The sequence below is a fragment of the Miniopterus schreibersii genome (assembly GCF_964146895.1).
Source record: "Miniopterus schreibersii genome assembly, chromosome: 19".
Classification (NCBI taxonomy): domain Eukaryota; kingdom Metazoa; phylum Chordata; class Mammalia; order Chiroptera; family Miniopteridae; genus Miniopterus; species Miniopterus schreibersii.
Window position 1 is genome coordinate 27,422,962 of NC_138119.1, and position 16,218 is coordinate 27,439,179.

Below are 16,218 nucleotides of genomic sequence, written 5' to 3' on the forward strand. Positions count from 1 at the left end.
GTGCCACAGGGAGCGCTCGGCTCATGTACAGAGGCCACGTCGAAGGAAAGAGCACACATGTGCACACTGGAATCACATCTAACACTGAGATATTTAGACGATATCAGCTCCTGTAACAGGTACTTAGGAACAGAGTCCACCTGATAGGACGGCATAGTCCCATCTTTCCTGTCATGCTTGCGAGGCATCTGCTCATTGTGGAAAAAGAGCTACAATTACGACTGTATTTAAATTATTTAGTGTTTTGCTTTGGGTGTTTTGGGTTTTGGCTTGAGCCCAAAGATATGAATTTGAATAAGTGATAGTCCCAGAAATGTAACTCTACTGTATGTGCCGTCTCGTGTACTGAGCATCCACAGGTGCCTAGAATTTTACGCACAAATAATCTAACACTACAGTGTGTCATCTGAAAAAAATAAAGCAGCCTGTCTTACCTTCGTCCATTGATGCCTCGCTACTGTAGCCATCATATTCTGCAGACAGAGGGCTGTATTTCTGTCTTGTTTCCCAAGTATAGGTCTTTTGTCTAGAATGGGCCGAGGGCAGCCTGGAACTGTGGGCCCGGGATGCGGCCCTGTGGTATTGGCCCAGCGCTTCACCTTCACTCTCAGAGGACGAGCCATGCTCACCTTTATCCATGTACGAATTACCTATTTGCAACGAGGAGAGCAAATAAAAATTGTAATGCAATAAAGGATGGCGAATTTCTTACAGTTTTATATATACACACACACAACATACATACACCTAAACACATACAAATATGTATAAACACATATACAGACACAATCTGAATTTTCAGTTTTAGAGAACTATAATTTTTTCACCTAGAAAGCCCAAGACTTTTTTTTTTTTAAAAAAAACCCAAGATTTAGATTTTATATTTTAATAGAAAAAAGACTGATTTGGATACTCTCATTACATAAATGATGTTAGTCATGGGGATTTTCCTACAATGTTACACATAAAGAAATAACAGGGGCTCATCATTTTACACAATCTTTTTTAAAGGACCAGTAGTATACAGAGGGTGTTACAAGTCATTTATTATCATCTGAGAAGAAATTTCCAGAACTGACAATTCTTAGTGCGAGGAGTGAAAGAGACATGGGCAAAAGTAGGCTCACAGTTGTCAGTATGTGAAACAGAATGTGTGTTTTTTTAATCCTCACATTGATTTTAGAAAGAGGAAGGGAGAGAAAAAATCAATCAGTTGCCTCCTGTACATGCCCTGACCAGGATCGAACCTGCCACCTTTTGGTATACGGTCCAACGCTTCCAACCAACAGAGCCACGCGGCCAGGTCAGAGTTTATTCTTAAGTATTACTTATTAATTACTGTATTATTTCTATTACAACTGTAAACCTGCCTTTGCCCACCCAGTATTTTTGGTGAAATTGTAAGTGGTAAAACTTTTCTAGAGAGCAAGTGGTAACACATAGTAAGCTTTCAAATCTGCATATTGTTAGATCCATTTCTAAGGATTTATCAGTTCCATTTCTCAGAATTCAGTCTAAAAAAATAATTAACATGTGAGCAGAGAGATATATTTGAGACAATTCAGTGCATTGTATTTAATAGCTGAAGAAAACAAAAAATAAAATAAACCTCCATCATTGGGCCTTGCTTAAGTAAATTATGATATATCGATGCAATGATATACTATGCAGCCTTTAAAAACGAGGTAAACTTACAAGTACTCACAGGGAAAGAACAAGGTTATAGAATATAAGGTATATTTATAGTCTCATTTTAAATACACACACACACACACCCCCCTACATGCAGTATATACACACATACATGAAGTATATATTTACATACGCATACAAAAATGTGTGGAAAAATATACAACAAACTTAAAATTTATTATCTGCAAATGGTGATATTATTACTAAGAAAACTCTCTCACATATACCAACATTTCACTTAAAATTTTTAGGTGGTATAATTTTTTTATAATTTTAAAAAGCACTAGTTATTACCGTTTAAAAAGGTAAAGTTTTTGAAACTGCAACATGCTGACATGCATTTAAACCAACATGCAACCTTCTTAGAATTATAAATCAACTCTAGAAAGATGAAGAGACCACAGCAGGTAGAATTTATGAGTTCAGTCTAGATATTTTCCTCTTTATACTTGGTTGAGCTAATCTGTACTAAAGAAATCAAGGTTTGAAATTCAAGTGGGGAGGTGCAGGATAAGTAATTTTACAACACGGGATAGGAACTGAATGTTTAGAGTTAGAGGTAAGGAAGCTTGAGTGTCACCTGGTCTAAGTCCCACTTTTTAATTCACTGAAACAAAGTCATAAAAGGGTAAAACTGACCAATGTCATATTCTGCATTGCCCAACCTATAGTTACTAGCCACATGCAGCTACTTACACAATTAAAAAAATAAAATTTAAAATCCAGTTCCCCAGTGCTACTAGCCACGCTTCAAGTGCTCAAAGCCATGTACCAAGTCACATGGAGAAGCAAAACTTTCCCATCACTGCAGGAAACTGTTGGGTGGTAACGAGATGATGGCAGATCTGGTCTAGGACCTAGACACTGTGACTTCCAGTTCAGAGCTGTCACACTATGGGGGAAACCAAGGTGGTGGTCTTAAGGCAGCAAGAGAGCACTGAAGACAATAACTAAATATTTTGGTCACACTTCACCCTATGATAAAATACTGCCTAAAATAGCCCTGCATTCAGAGATAGGGAAGGAAAGTCCCTCCTCTTTCTGTGCGTGATAAGCTCTGTGTCGGGACCAAGAACGCAGGAGCGAGTAATATCAGTCTGGCTGCATGAAGAGATAAGCTATGGGTCAAATGATTTTGAAAACGATTTTTAGAACACAACATGTTTAAGTTTAGTACTGGCTATAATCTTGAGTACTTGAGAGGTATTTGGTTTCTTTAGGTACCAGCATGCTTCTTAATGAAAGCAAAACAAAATTAAAAACTCTGTACTGCTACTTGTGAAGTATTTATTTACTAGTGTGCACTCTACCGTTACTTTGTGAACAAAATAATATGTAAATTATTCTAAACTTTTATTTCTTTATTTCTGCTCATTCAAGTAATATCAAGGCTACCAAAAAACCTCTGAATCTGACATTCAAAAGGCTAACAGAAGAGCAGATTCCAAAATGGACATGGAGTTGATCTTTGGTATCCACAGGGGATTGGTTCTAGAACCTTCTGCAGATACCAAAATCCAAGGATGCCCAAGTCCCTTATGTACATCCTCTCATATGCTTTAAATCATCTCTAGATGACTTATAATACACAATACAATGTAAATGCAATGTAAATATACTGTATTGTTCAGCAAATAGTAAGAAAAAAAAGTCTGGATATGTTTAGTACAGATGCAACCATCACAGGCTTAACTGCACAGTACATATCAGCGACAATGTATATATATATATTTATATATATTGTATATATTTTCCCCACCAATCCATGGTTGGCTGAATCCACAGTTATGGACCCACAGTATGTCCAAAAACTGGTGTTTCTTTTTAGTTAGTTCATTCATCCTGGATCAGCCTCTATTATATCATTTAAAAAACATTCATATAATTGATAAATAGCAGATCCTTATTCCATATAAAGTCATGCAGCAGAACTGAAAAAGTCTTCCTCGTTTCTACGATTACTCATGTTTTGTTATTTTATGAGAATCTAAATTTATGGAAAAGTTCCAGGTGCATATTTTATAAATAAAAGCCAGTATACTTTTGACCTTGTGATCAGATCAACAATAAATGATTAAGGTATTAACAGAAATGCTGTTAATACAGTATTAACTGCTATTAACTGCTAATTATTACTAGCAGTGTGAAACAATTCTGCAACCAAAACCAAATAGCTGTTGGCTAATTGTTTTGAAAACTGTTACAAATACTGTGGTTGAAAACTAAGTGCTTAGCTGGAATCTTAATTCTATATAGAGAACTTACGAATAATAATAGATTGTTCATGTATACTCACTGTAAACATGGAACAGTCATATAAAATTCTTAATGTATGGCTAAGTGAACAAATATCCTGAAGCATGTCACTCAACAAAATAAAATCTATTGCTCTCAAGGAAAACTATAAAACACTTGATATAGGTACTTACTGGGACGGACTTGAAGAGTACCATTGCACAAAGGACTTAGGGGTTAGTTACAACAATATAAAATCTTAAAATGCAACTACAGCACACCGAATAAACTCCAACTAAAGGATGCACATTACTTAAGAAAACCACGTAGTTTCTGGTTGTAAAATAAACGGACATTAAGAAAAATTACGACAGCTGAAAAACTGGCCAAATAGCACAGGGACCAGGGTCAATGCTTAACTCAGAGGCATACAGATAACATAAATTTCCTTTGAAATAACTGTGAGAGAGAAAAAAATGAATGACTTTAAAAATATCTCCTAGAAAGATTCAAGAAAGTCTCAAAATAGGTAAGGCACATAGAGAAAAGTTCAGAAATGTGGACGGTATATTCCTAATTTCAAAAATCAAGAGGAATGTTATCACTCAAACCCACAGTAGGAGACCTCACCTTTTTCTGGTATAATCTTAGAGTATTTTCCATCTTTACTCTTTGCTTTCCCTTTCTTGGCAGAAATGGCTTCACTTTTCTCTGTTTTCATGTCTCCTTTCATTCTGTAGCATTTTGTTGGATTTCTGTGTTCTTTGCTTTTTCCATGTGATGTACCTTTAGGATTAGTTGATGGTGCTGGAGGTGTGTCCTCTTTCGCAAGGGATTTCTGTATCACGTGTCTATCGTTTGCCAAAATATCTTTGGGAGAGCGTTCATTTCCTGAACACTCATTCCCTTTGGACCCTTTACTTTTCCCATGTTTTTCAGCTTTCTTTAAATGATTTTCTTTCATTTCTTGATGTCTTACCTCCTTTAAATTATTCCTACCATTACTAGAGATTCCTGACCTGATGCTGTGATGTCTGGCGGCAGGCCCAAGTTCCTGCTGAGCAGATCCAGCCCTGGCATTCTGCTCCATAGCCGGCATCCCACCGGCCCTCACCGGGCCTGCCGAAGAACTGCGGGCATCACCGGTCCCTTGACACGTCGACAGAGTCTGCTGCCTATCATGAACATGTTTAAATGGTCTCTCTTCGTTTACTCCTTGGTCTTGCCTTTGTGAAACGGAAGTCTTATCATTTGTTTGATCTGCTTTGTGCTCTAAATTGGACGGTGTTTTCTGACAACTGGTGTTTTGGGAGACTTCTGGTAACGAGGCGTCTTCTGGGTTAGAAGCATCTACGACTTCTGCTGCTGAAGAGCTTCCCTCTTCGGGGCGAAGGCCACTCATCATACTCGCTACCTGCTCGGTGACGGCGTCGGACAGGGCATAGCTGACTTCCCCGACGGCGCAGGTCAGGTCTTCCACCGCACTGCTGATGGTGTCCACCAGCGAGGACATGGAGGGCAGATTCCGCTGGAAGCTTCTGAAAAATGCCATTCTCTATCCCCTGGTCCCTACGAGGTGCAATAATGAAGTTTTCTCTTCTCAAAATATCAACCACTTGGAATCTGAATTTAACATTTACTCAAATGTTGCTACTCCTGAGCTCCATATTAGTATTTCACATTGTGGCTTTTTAGATCTTTCTGTAAATGCATTATGCATTGGAACAAACATGTTGAAGCAAACATTCTTCCAGGGAAAAAAAAAATCAAACCACTTGCTTTAAATGTAATGAAATTTTTTCCCACTCCAAAGCTATCATAACAGCAGCAAGACAATATTTTCCCCTCAAATACTATTGGTTTTTAATTCTAGACCTGTAAGAAGAAGTATAAAAAGGATTTTTATTATATACTTTTAGCTCATCTATAAATAGTCAAAGTAGGGGAACTACCCTCTCTTATTAACAAACTAGCAATATTATTTCAAATTAAGCAAAATATTAAGGGGAAAATATCTAAACAATGGTGCATAGAGGTTAGAACAGGGGAGGGCAGAGGGTGAACAGCTGCTCAGTAGCTACAACATGCAAAGCTGTGCTTTACAAACGTTACATTATTTAATTTTATAATAATTCTAGGAGGTAAACATTATTAGTCCTACTTAATAAGTGAAAGACAAACAAGGCTCAGAAAAATTAAGGTCCCTGAGACCTCTCCAATGGATCCTCAAGGTCAGAACTATTTTCATAACAACAGTAAGGAGGTAATAACTTTTTGCTTCAATTTGCTCACAAATGCACACTGAGTCTTCCCCAGACTACACAACAGACTGAACGCAGAAGCAGATGTGAGAACACAGCTGTTCCTTTCTTCTATGCCAGTCATTAGATATTTTCCCAAAATGTAAAACAATGCCTCTTCTCACCAAATTTTTTGTGTTCTAATAAATATACTTTTTAATTAAAAATGCTATTTATATTAACATGTAATAGGCTTACTGTTGTTGTTTTAATAAATAAATTGATAAAAAATATTTTTAAATCTCCTCAGCTTTAACTTCTAATATGCGACCTATCAATAGATAGAACTCACACAAACAAAAGCTCTTTGGGGCCCTCAATAATTTTTAAGAATGTAAAGGGGTCATTAGACCAAAGAAACATGGGAAATGCTGAACCAGAGAATTACTGGAGGCCACCCCAAGAGACATCTTTAGCCAGTTCATTCTATACAAATGATCAAAAGGCAGGACTGAATTACGAGAAACCAAGGCCACATAAAGCACCACAGTTTCCTAATGCAAGTCACAGATGTAATTCAATAGCAAATAGATTTTTATAAGCAATGAGGCTGTCATTTTTAAGTTATCAGAAGGGGAAAGCATCTCTCCAACATACGCACAAAGGCAAGAAAAGCAAAGTTTCTCTGCTATAGCTCCTCAAAAATTCTTCTAAACTAATGCCCTGACTTTATAATGGTCAGCTCGCTCCTGCTGTCATTCATATAAAGCCACTCTTAGGAAATAGCAAATAACGAACTCAATCATCTTTAAAAATAACTCCAAGGAAAACTTTTCCGTAAGAGAAAGGACAATATTACAGCCCTCATCTTTCCTAGTGTGGAGTAATGTGACAGAATGCCTACAATGCCAAGGAAGGGAGAGGAACACTGGGTTTTATAATCAGACTTTCACTAAACACTAAGTTACTAAAGAAAACCTTTTCCAAACAGTAAAATTATCTATCGGCTGAGACTCCAACTGCAGGTAAAGGGCGAACACTTTCAAAAGCCTTCTAGGGACACGGGGAAAAAGCTCACTAGAGAGTTATTTGGATAAGAGATTTAAGCTATACAAATCAACAAGACACCCCCTTCTTCTTAAAGCATACCTATTCCTATGACTGTCTCAAAAGTAAATCTTACATATCAAAAATGAAAGTTATTTTGTAATAGCAGCAATTCATCCTCATGCAATATATTGGCAATTTGTGGGCAACAGAAGGATGGCCGAACCTAATTTACTTAATCGATCTTTCACGCTCACAGGCCAGTGGCTCAAAGGTTAGTCTGTGGTATGTCGAAACCAACCTTTTCATTATATATTCCAAAAATAAAAATAAAAAATAGGATAGTACAGATACGAAGACCAGACAAGAGAAGCAGCGCTGATACTTACACATTTTATCTTGTGAATTCCTCCTCGTGCTGTATCCTGAGCCGAGGTCTGGAAAGCCGCCAACATTTTCAAAACAGAACTTCTTATTAATATACAGAAAAAGAAGCAGCATCAAGATAATAAACAGCCCGACAGCTGACAAGAATCCGACGGCCTCTGGAGATACTGGGGAGAGAGAGGCACAGCTGTAAGCATTTACTGCTCCCCCAGCCGCCGGGGACCCCCCAGGGCCGCTGGCTCACTGTCCTACGTGAAGCGCGCTGTGAACCGTCAGCGTTCACAAGAGCTTAGCTTGTAACAACAGACTGCGCAGCTGCACGACTCGTTCAATTCGCCCGATAGCATTTACTCGACTTTTCTAGAAACTTCCCTGTAAACTACGTTAGAACAATCTTAAAAGACAAGCGTCTACCAAATAGGCAGTTTTGTGTTTAGTTCAGTGGAGAGTATTAAAAAATTTTAACACAAGAATTACAAAAAAAAAAAAAAAAATCCCAGGCAGGAGTGTATGACTTAATCAAATTTGTGAGAATATACATCCTTATGCTTCTCCAAAAGCTTCAACTCTGCACTGAACCTGCCACTCACAGCTCCAGCCTCTCTTTTCAGCATTGCACCCAGGCCCCGGGGCTCCACTCACGGCCCCCGAGCCAGCTGCGTGCGTTACCCGCACCTTGCTTTTGTCCCCTTGCCTGGAACGAGCGCGTGTCCTCTCTACCCGGCCCCACTCACCCCCTCGACCAGCCGACGCTTTCGGAGCAGCAGCCGCGGGCCGGGCCCGGGCACGCACGCGGTCTCTGCCTCCGTGAGCAGCCTGGGGAAGCAGCTACCACACGGCCCGTAAAGGCTACGCCGGAAGCAGGGCTCCGAGGCCCACGGAAACACTCGGCCCAGGGTTGAAAGATCGAGTAAGCCCGTCTCAAAGTTAGGACCCCATGACTGTATTTTAAGAATCAGTAAGAATTCGCTTACAGGCAGAAGAAACTGTGTGCAAAGGCGCAGAGACAGGAGATCACCGTATATTCTAGAAAGTCCGTGAAACTTTGTTATGAAGAACCAAGATTCTCAAGAAAATCTTATCTCGACAGAATACATGAAATCATCCGCAGAGATTCTGTAGCGTGACAACAGACAGTCTTCTCCAGCTTCTCCGATCCTCAGCAACCCCTCTTTCCGTTCAACGTCTGCATCACTTGTCCCTACGCCAGTCATGTGGAGTTAACAGGAACTGAATTTTTATATCCCCGGTGCCTTACATATAATACTCAAGTATTGGTTGAGAAGAAATCCTACGCCTCAGATACCCTCCACAACCTACTTTCTTCCTCCACTGCTCAAGCGGCAACGAAAATGTCACCTCCTCCAAGAATCTTCTCTTAACCAGAAGAGCCACGACAATTAGCACCTAACTCACGTGTTTAAAATGAAGTCACCGACCAGTCAAGGATGAGTGCCGTAATCTCCTAAATGTTCATTATTTGTGAAAGCCAGGGCCCCCAGGCGTGGAAATGATAGGACACGGTATCTATTCAAAGCTGGGTCAACAGTGTTACAACGGGGGGGGGGGGGGGGGGGGGGGGGGGGGGGCGGGGGCAACGTGACTGAGGGGAGGAGGGGGCAGGAACCCGACGAGTGCCACAGGGGCATCAGGCCGATGCTGGGGAGCAGCTCCTGCTGCTGGAACCACGAAGAAAACCATGCCCTGCCCCTCTCGTCTTCAGGCTGAAGAATAACCAGGAAAGAGAATAATATTTTAATAAAAGGACCTCAGGTAAACGACAGGGCAGTGGTACGCATCAAGCCGAAAGGATGAGATAAAAGTGAAAACAGAGGCATGATCATCAGGATTTCTAAAAGCTAGAAAGGTCAGAAGCAAGACGGAATCTGGTCTGAAGAAGAGAAATGCTCCATACAGTTTATGACGAATCGAAATGCTCAGTAGGCTCATATTCACTATTACACCGTAAACAGCAAATACGTGTAGGAGCCCCCCTTTAACCCAGGCCCGAAACTCACTCAGAAATGTGTTGCCTTGACACAGGATTAGATAATATGCGGCCTGAAAAATCTCCCACTTCTCAGATAACTAAATGAGAGAGAAAACAGAGCTCATGTCACTTAATAAAGCTAGTTATTACTAACAAAAATAGCAACAAACACATATAGCACATATTAGGTGCCATTCCCTGTTTTAAACACTTTTTATCTATTAACTCTTTTAATCTCCACAATCATACTGTTATCCCCATTACAAACTGTGATACGAAGCAATACATATAAACAATATGCCCAGCCAGTAAGTACAAGAGTCAGGATTCAAACCACGTCTGGCTCCAGAGTCTGCGCTTCCCTTTTCCTTCCGTCCTTCCCTTCTTGCCTCAATCCTTCCTTCTGTGTTCCTCTTTCATCCCCCCTTTCCCATATTTAAATTTAACCTAGGGGGAAAGGTCAACTAGAAACAAGTATCATAGGGTAAGTACTGTAACAGAGGTATGAATATAAAGTACTACTGGAAAACAAAGGAGAAATACTACCTGGGGAAGTCACGAACACTTCAGAAAGGAAACGACACTTGAATAAGGCATGAAAAATTAATAGAACGCTATTAAACAGTAAAAGGGCAGATGAAATCCATGGCCAAAGACGCAGACACAATGTGCGCACCTGCTGGAGGCACTAAGGGGCGCAGCCCCGGCTGCCCTGCTTTCCCGTGTTCTCCAAGCGCCGAGCACAGTGCCCCCAGCTGACGCTGCAAAAACACTGTCAATGAATGAATGTGTGCTCAGGAAAGAAAACCGCACCAGAGCGGTGGCTGGAGATCAAAAAGCAAGGTGCGAAATGTCAAAGACCCTTCAATACCATCCTAAATCTTTTCTACTTGTTGAACTATTTTGCTTAAAACGATTAGAAAACTGAAATACGGTAGGAAGTGAATGGTGGCAAAATACGAGTTCTTCCAAGTCAAGTGGTAGCAGGGATGGCAGAGAAGTGAGTTCTAGTCTCTGTTCAAGGAAAACTGGGAATAACCCAATGTAGAGAACGTGGGTGAGGAGAAGTTTAGGTTGATCCTCAGGTTTCTAGCTTAAGGGCATGGTAACACTATTAACCGAATGACAGCCTGTCAGAGCGGCCTGTGGTTCAGGGAGCAGGGCTAAGAGGGAAGCAGGAGAGGGGCAGGTAATGAACTGAGTGTGGGACACGTCACATCAGAGGCAGCAGCAGAACGTTCCAGTGTGGGTGCCTGGTAGGGAGGGGGACCCGTGAGCAGTGCTTTGGGGAAGGTCAGGTCAGGTCGAAAAGATCTGGGCGTGTTCCCTCTGCTCGTTCTGTGCCACGTGGAAGACTCCGCTGACTAAATAAGAGCCACACTGGCAAAGGATAGGTGCTGGGCTTTATTAATGGTAAATCTCTCTTACTTCACAAAATTTTAGATAAGTATGTACTGTGACATTGGACAAATTAAAAAAAAATCTTTCCCCACTAGGAAAGGGGAAAGATGTCCAATGTAAATATACTACTCACACAACTCCCATTTTATTCATTGTCTGACTAAATGTCCATTTTCTACACTCATTGAAATGATTTTATATGCTTAAAATTTTTTTAAAGTAATAGGGTTGCAGACGAGAAATAAAAAGCATATTTTCTAACAGAAAGTATTAAAAGCTTCAGACTTCTATTTTCAGTCTTATCTCAGGATTAGAATAATATTTATTTCAAATGACATGATACCAGATATTGACCAGTAACAGTTCTAAGTATAAAAACACTAAATTCTGCAACAGAATACACTAAAGTTAAACTAAAGACATGAATGCTAGAACACCATCAAAAAATTAAAATTATACTAACTTAGATCTCACTAATATAAAATATTTTCATCTAGGATAAGAAGGAAATTTACCCCCCAAATTTTATTTCTATTACGAATCTGCTTATAAAGCATAAATATTTCTAAGATTCTGTTTAATCTATCTATACATAAACCTACTTTTTTCAAATATTCTAGATTATACACTGCTGACAAGTAAATGATATTTGAAAATGCATACATAATACATCTTAAGGAAACCTTCAAAAATCTCTAACAGCACACAGCTACAACCTCAATACAACCCAATTTTATAGATATGGGTATTGAAGCTCAGAAAAAGCAGAATTTTTGAGTTCTTAAAATTATTATTTAGTGACAGAATCTTGATTTGAATGCAGGGACACTGACTCCTGAGCCCAAAATATTAAATATTAATCCCTACTGCTTCCTATTTGCCAGGCACTGTTATACTCTCTTCCATTTTAAACTTTAATGCTCAAAATAATTTTATGATAGCTAAGAACTATACATTATCTTAGTCTTTAGATAGTAAACTGAGGCCCAGAGAGTAATTAGCTTGTCCAAGGTCACGCATCTAGGAAATGACAGAACCTGCATTTTGAACCCAGACATTCTGACTCCAGAACCCATGGTCTTAGACTCCAAGCAACACCGCTTCCTCATCTGCCAACCTGAAATACAGAAAGGGAGGGAAAGCTATGTGATCAGAGTAATATAGCTTACTACGCATTCTGTGAAAAGCATCTGATGGTTTACCTTCTATATATGTTAAAAGATAGCAAATGACTTTCAGTTTTCTCAAAATAAATAGATAAATTATAAAACTGGAAGCATAATTTTTATATTCAAGATACTTTTCAAAATATTCTAAAATTAATTTTAGCACTATGCTTAGAAACCAAATCAATGTCACATCATTACGCAATATATCATGTTTGAAAAGTTGGTAAGATAAATAAAAGTTTAAAAACTAAAAGTAGTCTACAGAACCATAGGCTGATGTTCATTAGTAATAATCACTAACAATATAGATGAGGTTTCTGTGAGCTGTATGATCCTCTATGTGAAGTATCTAAAGACAACACTACAAAGTAAAAAAGGGTCCAAGGTATAACAATGTCACCAGAAAATAACAAAAAGTTCAGCTAGTCGAAGATTAATGATTATTTATGTTATGTATACTTAACCGGCTTTAGTTGTTATCTTTACTATATATTTAGAAGTAAGTATATATATATTTAGAAAAGATAAACTTATAAAAAAATACAATTTTTGTCAAAAATTCAAGTTTCAATAATAGCAGTAAAACTCACTTTTACAAATAAATTGGCCATAGAGAGAAAATGACAAAGTAACAGTCAAACCAAGTAAAAGCAGGAGTAAATCCAATTTCACTTGAAAGTACTACAGAATTCTCCTAAATTCTACTTGCCATTTTATCACGAGAGAACATTTTCTAGTAAAGCTTATGAAAAAAATACTAGGATATACATAATAATAAATATAAGGGAAATATTTATTAAGCCAACATATTTTCAATATGAATTTATTTGTACAATAATACTCTTCTCTAAATAAAACATTTTTACCAAAGCAAATTATGAATTGTAAAATAAGTTTTACCAAACTATTCTATTATATTTTAAATGCAAATTTAAATTAAAAGTACCTATGCTTCTTATAAGGCTTTTAAAAAGAAGAATACAAAGAAACCACTTACAATTTGCATTATAAGGTCTCTACTGCCGATTTGTCCTGCTGGGCATGAAACACTAGTCCTCCAAGTACATGTCACAGGGCCTTTAATAATTCATTTAATAGATGCAATTCTATCTCTTGAACAAAATGTGAACTATGTAAGAAGTCAACTTTCATTAAAAACACACACAAAAAAACACACAACACTTTCTTTCCATTTAATAAGCCCTAAATATTTTTTCTGATAGTCCATTCAGAAAAATTCCACAATTTGTTTTGCTCTGATTCAACATAAAATAGAGAATTTATCAGTATTTCCATGAAACAATGTCAGAATATAAAAGATCAACTTGATGTGTTTAAATTTCCTTTCGTAACATCTCAGCTACCTGCATAAATAAAATCTCCCTTGAAAGTTTTACATTATGATATAAATGATGCAAAGCTGGAAAGATGGCATATAAATCAAAGAATGGAATATAATAAATTAACTCAATGTTATTTTTAAAACTCAGTTTTAAAAAGCATTTATTCAGAAGTGATAAAATTCCTTGCTGAGTAACTTAAAGGGATAACAGAGGGAAAGGCACAGATGGTAGTGATGCCTGGGATCTTAGAAATAATACTGCCCTCTGGGAAAAGTCACCTGATAAAGGTGATCAAGTAAGTTCTACCCAACCTGTTTGAAATGTCAAACCAGACGGAACCAATATTCCTTTTAAGTACCATATAATAAACTGTAACTTTGTTAAATATGGTAATAACAGCAAGAAATCCTAAATCCTTCTTAAATTTTTTTTGCTATTCAGTTCTAATATTTTAGATATTAACCCCTTATCGATACATGGTTTGCAAATATTTTCTCCTGTCCCATAGGCTGTCTTTTCACTCCGTTGACTGTTTTCTTTGTTGTGCAGAAGCTTTTAATTTTAATGCAATCCTACTTGTTTATATTTGCTTCCATGACATTGCTTTTGGTGTCATATAAAAAAAAAAAAATCATCTCCAGACCAATGTCAAGCTTCTTCCCTATGTTTTCTTCTAGCAGTTTTACGGTTTCACATCTTACATTTAAGTCTTTAATCCATTTTGAGCTGATTTTTGTATATGGTTGTAAAATAAGGGCCCCAGTTCATTTTTCTGTATGTAGATATCCAGTTTTCCCAACACCCTTACTGAAAAGACTATCTGTCCCCCTCATGTGTTCTTGGCACCCCTGTTGAAGAACAGTTGACTGTAGATACATGGATTTAGTTCTGGGCTCTCTAGTTTTTCCACTGGTCTATATGCCTTTTTAAATGCCAGTACCATGCTGTTTTGATTACTATAGCTTTGTAATATACAGGGTGTCCCAAAAACATGTATACATACTTTAACAGCTGATAGCTCAACTGATGTTTCTTTCTTTTCAGCCAGATTAAGCTCTGAACAAAGGAAATTCATCCTAAAATACTACTGGAAGTTTGAAAACAAAATTGAAGTACAAACACTATCTTTATAATTATTCAAAGTGTGTGTACATTTTGGGGATACACCCTGTGTGTCCAGCTGATAACTCAATTTTTGCTCTCTTTCAGGATTAACTGATTTGAAATAATGGGTGAAGCTTTGAACAAAGAAAATTTATCCACTAGACTTTTTTATGAGGATACATAAAAGATAAAGTTTATGGTACAAAACTGGCAACAGCTGACGAATTGAGGGCGCACAAATACCGAACAAAATGATTCCTGATGTTTGTGGTTCCACTGCTTTGCGTTACCAGCAGCACCTGGACCATAAATGATGTCTAGCTTTCCTAAATAAATCTCACAATTTTCTCTAAAATGAAACTTCAGTTTAATCAACAAAATTCCAGATAGGATCTAGATTCTAGATTAAAATTTGAAAGCCTGAGTAAGTCAGGAGGCTTTTGGGCAAGCTATACCACATAGGATATCTCTCAGGCACATACTGGTACAGAACCAATTTTGGGTTTTTTACCTTGCGCCAACCTCGCTGATTTATCATATTTGCCCCTATCGGTGACTAGGTCTAAAGTCAAAGAGGCCATTCAGGTCACTCCATCCCTGGCTGAATATTTTCTTTTTCTGGCCCAGCAACTTGAAGTCAGGAAACAGCAAATAGTTGTGCATGTGACTGAGCGCTGAAATACATAGATAGATATGAGACAGCACAGGAACCTGGGCCCAGGATCCCAAGGACACCAGATAAAAACACCACAGAGCTGGAGCCACCCCGCAGCCCCTATCCTGATGCCAAGGAAGCCAGGAGGCCAGAAGAAACACTGATAAGCCAAGCACAAGGATGTCACCGCCCCCACACTTCCTGCTCAAAAAAAAAAAGCAAAATTTTATCTCCCTTCTAACTCTTGCTTCTCCAACCCTCATGTAGAAAAATTCTTCCACAGGTGAGCCCATTCTGTCCCCAGCTTATAAAAGCAGCCAAGCAGAGCCAGCCCCCGAGCCAGTTAGGAGGCCCTTCCTTTCCTCTGTGACGCTCTCCTTGTACTAGAGCATAAGCTTAATAAAATCCATCTGGAAACTTCTCTGGGATTTCCTCTCCATTTCTCTCTTGGGGAACCCAAAAACCCAAATGCCGGTAACGGATAGGTGATGGGTAGGTAGATGATAGATAGAATGAAGATATATGAAAGAATGTAAGATTACATCTAAAACTCAATGCCTCATAATCAGCTTAAAGAGAAACTCTCTGTAAACTGTGACCTAATACCTTTACCAGTAACCTGGATGAAGGAATTAGAATATGTTATTAATTTTGTAAAAGGTCCTAGGAACACTAGGCTGGGCATGGTTGCTAATTTACTAAAGGAAATTAAAGAAATAATACATAAAAACAAAATTAAGTTCAATATGGATAATTTCAAGTTACTACCCCACCAGGGGCCAAATACTAACAGAGGTTACTGAAAATGTTGGCTCAGTAGACTGTCGCAGGAAAAAATAAAAAATAAAAAATAATATAATACAAGTCAAACAGAAATCAGCAGTGCAAAGTTGCTAACGGGTGAAAACGAAGCCTTCTATTATGCTATCGGTATAAAGCAGTATGGTCTCCAATT

General features: G+C 38.3%; 1 protein-coding gene across 1 annotated transcript in view; it reads right to left on the reverse strand.

Annotated features, from left to right (window-relative positions):
- The window catches only part of SYT14 (synaptotagmin 14), a 113,255-nt gene that overhangs the window by 72,365 nt on the left and 24,672 nt on the right, over positions 1-16,218 (reverse strand). Inside the window, exons 3-4 of the mRNA XM_081121590.1 lie at positions 7,604-7,768; positions 435-650 (exon numbers count right to left, since the gene is read on the reverse strand). Of these exons, the coding sequence (XP_080977716.1) occupies positions 435-650; positions 7,604-7,768 (381 nt within the window). The remainder of the gene's footprint in view (positions 1-434; positions 651-7,603; positions 7,769-16,218) is intronic.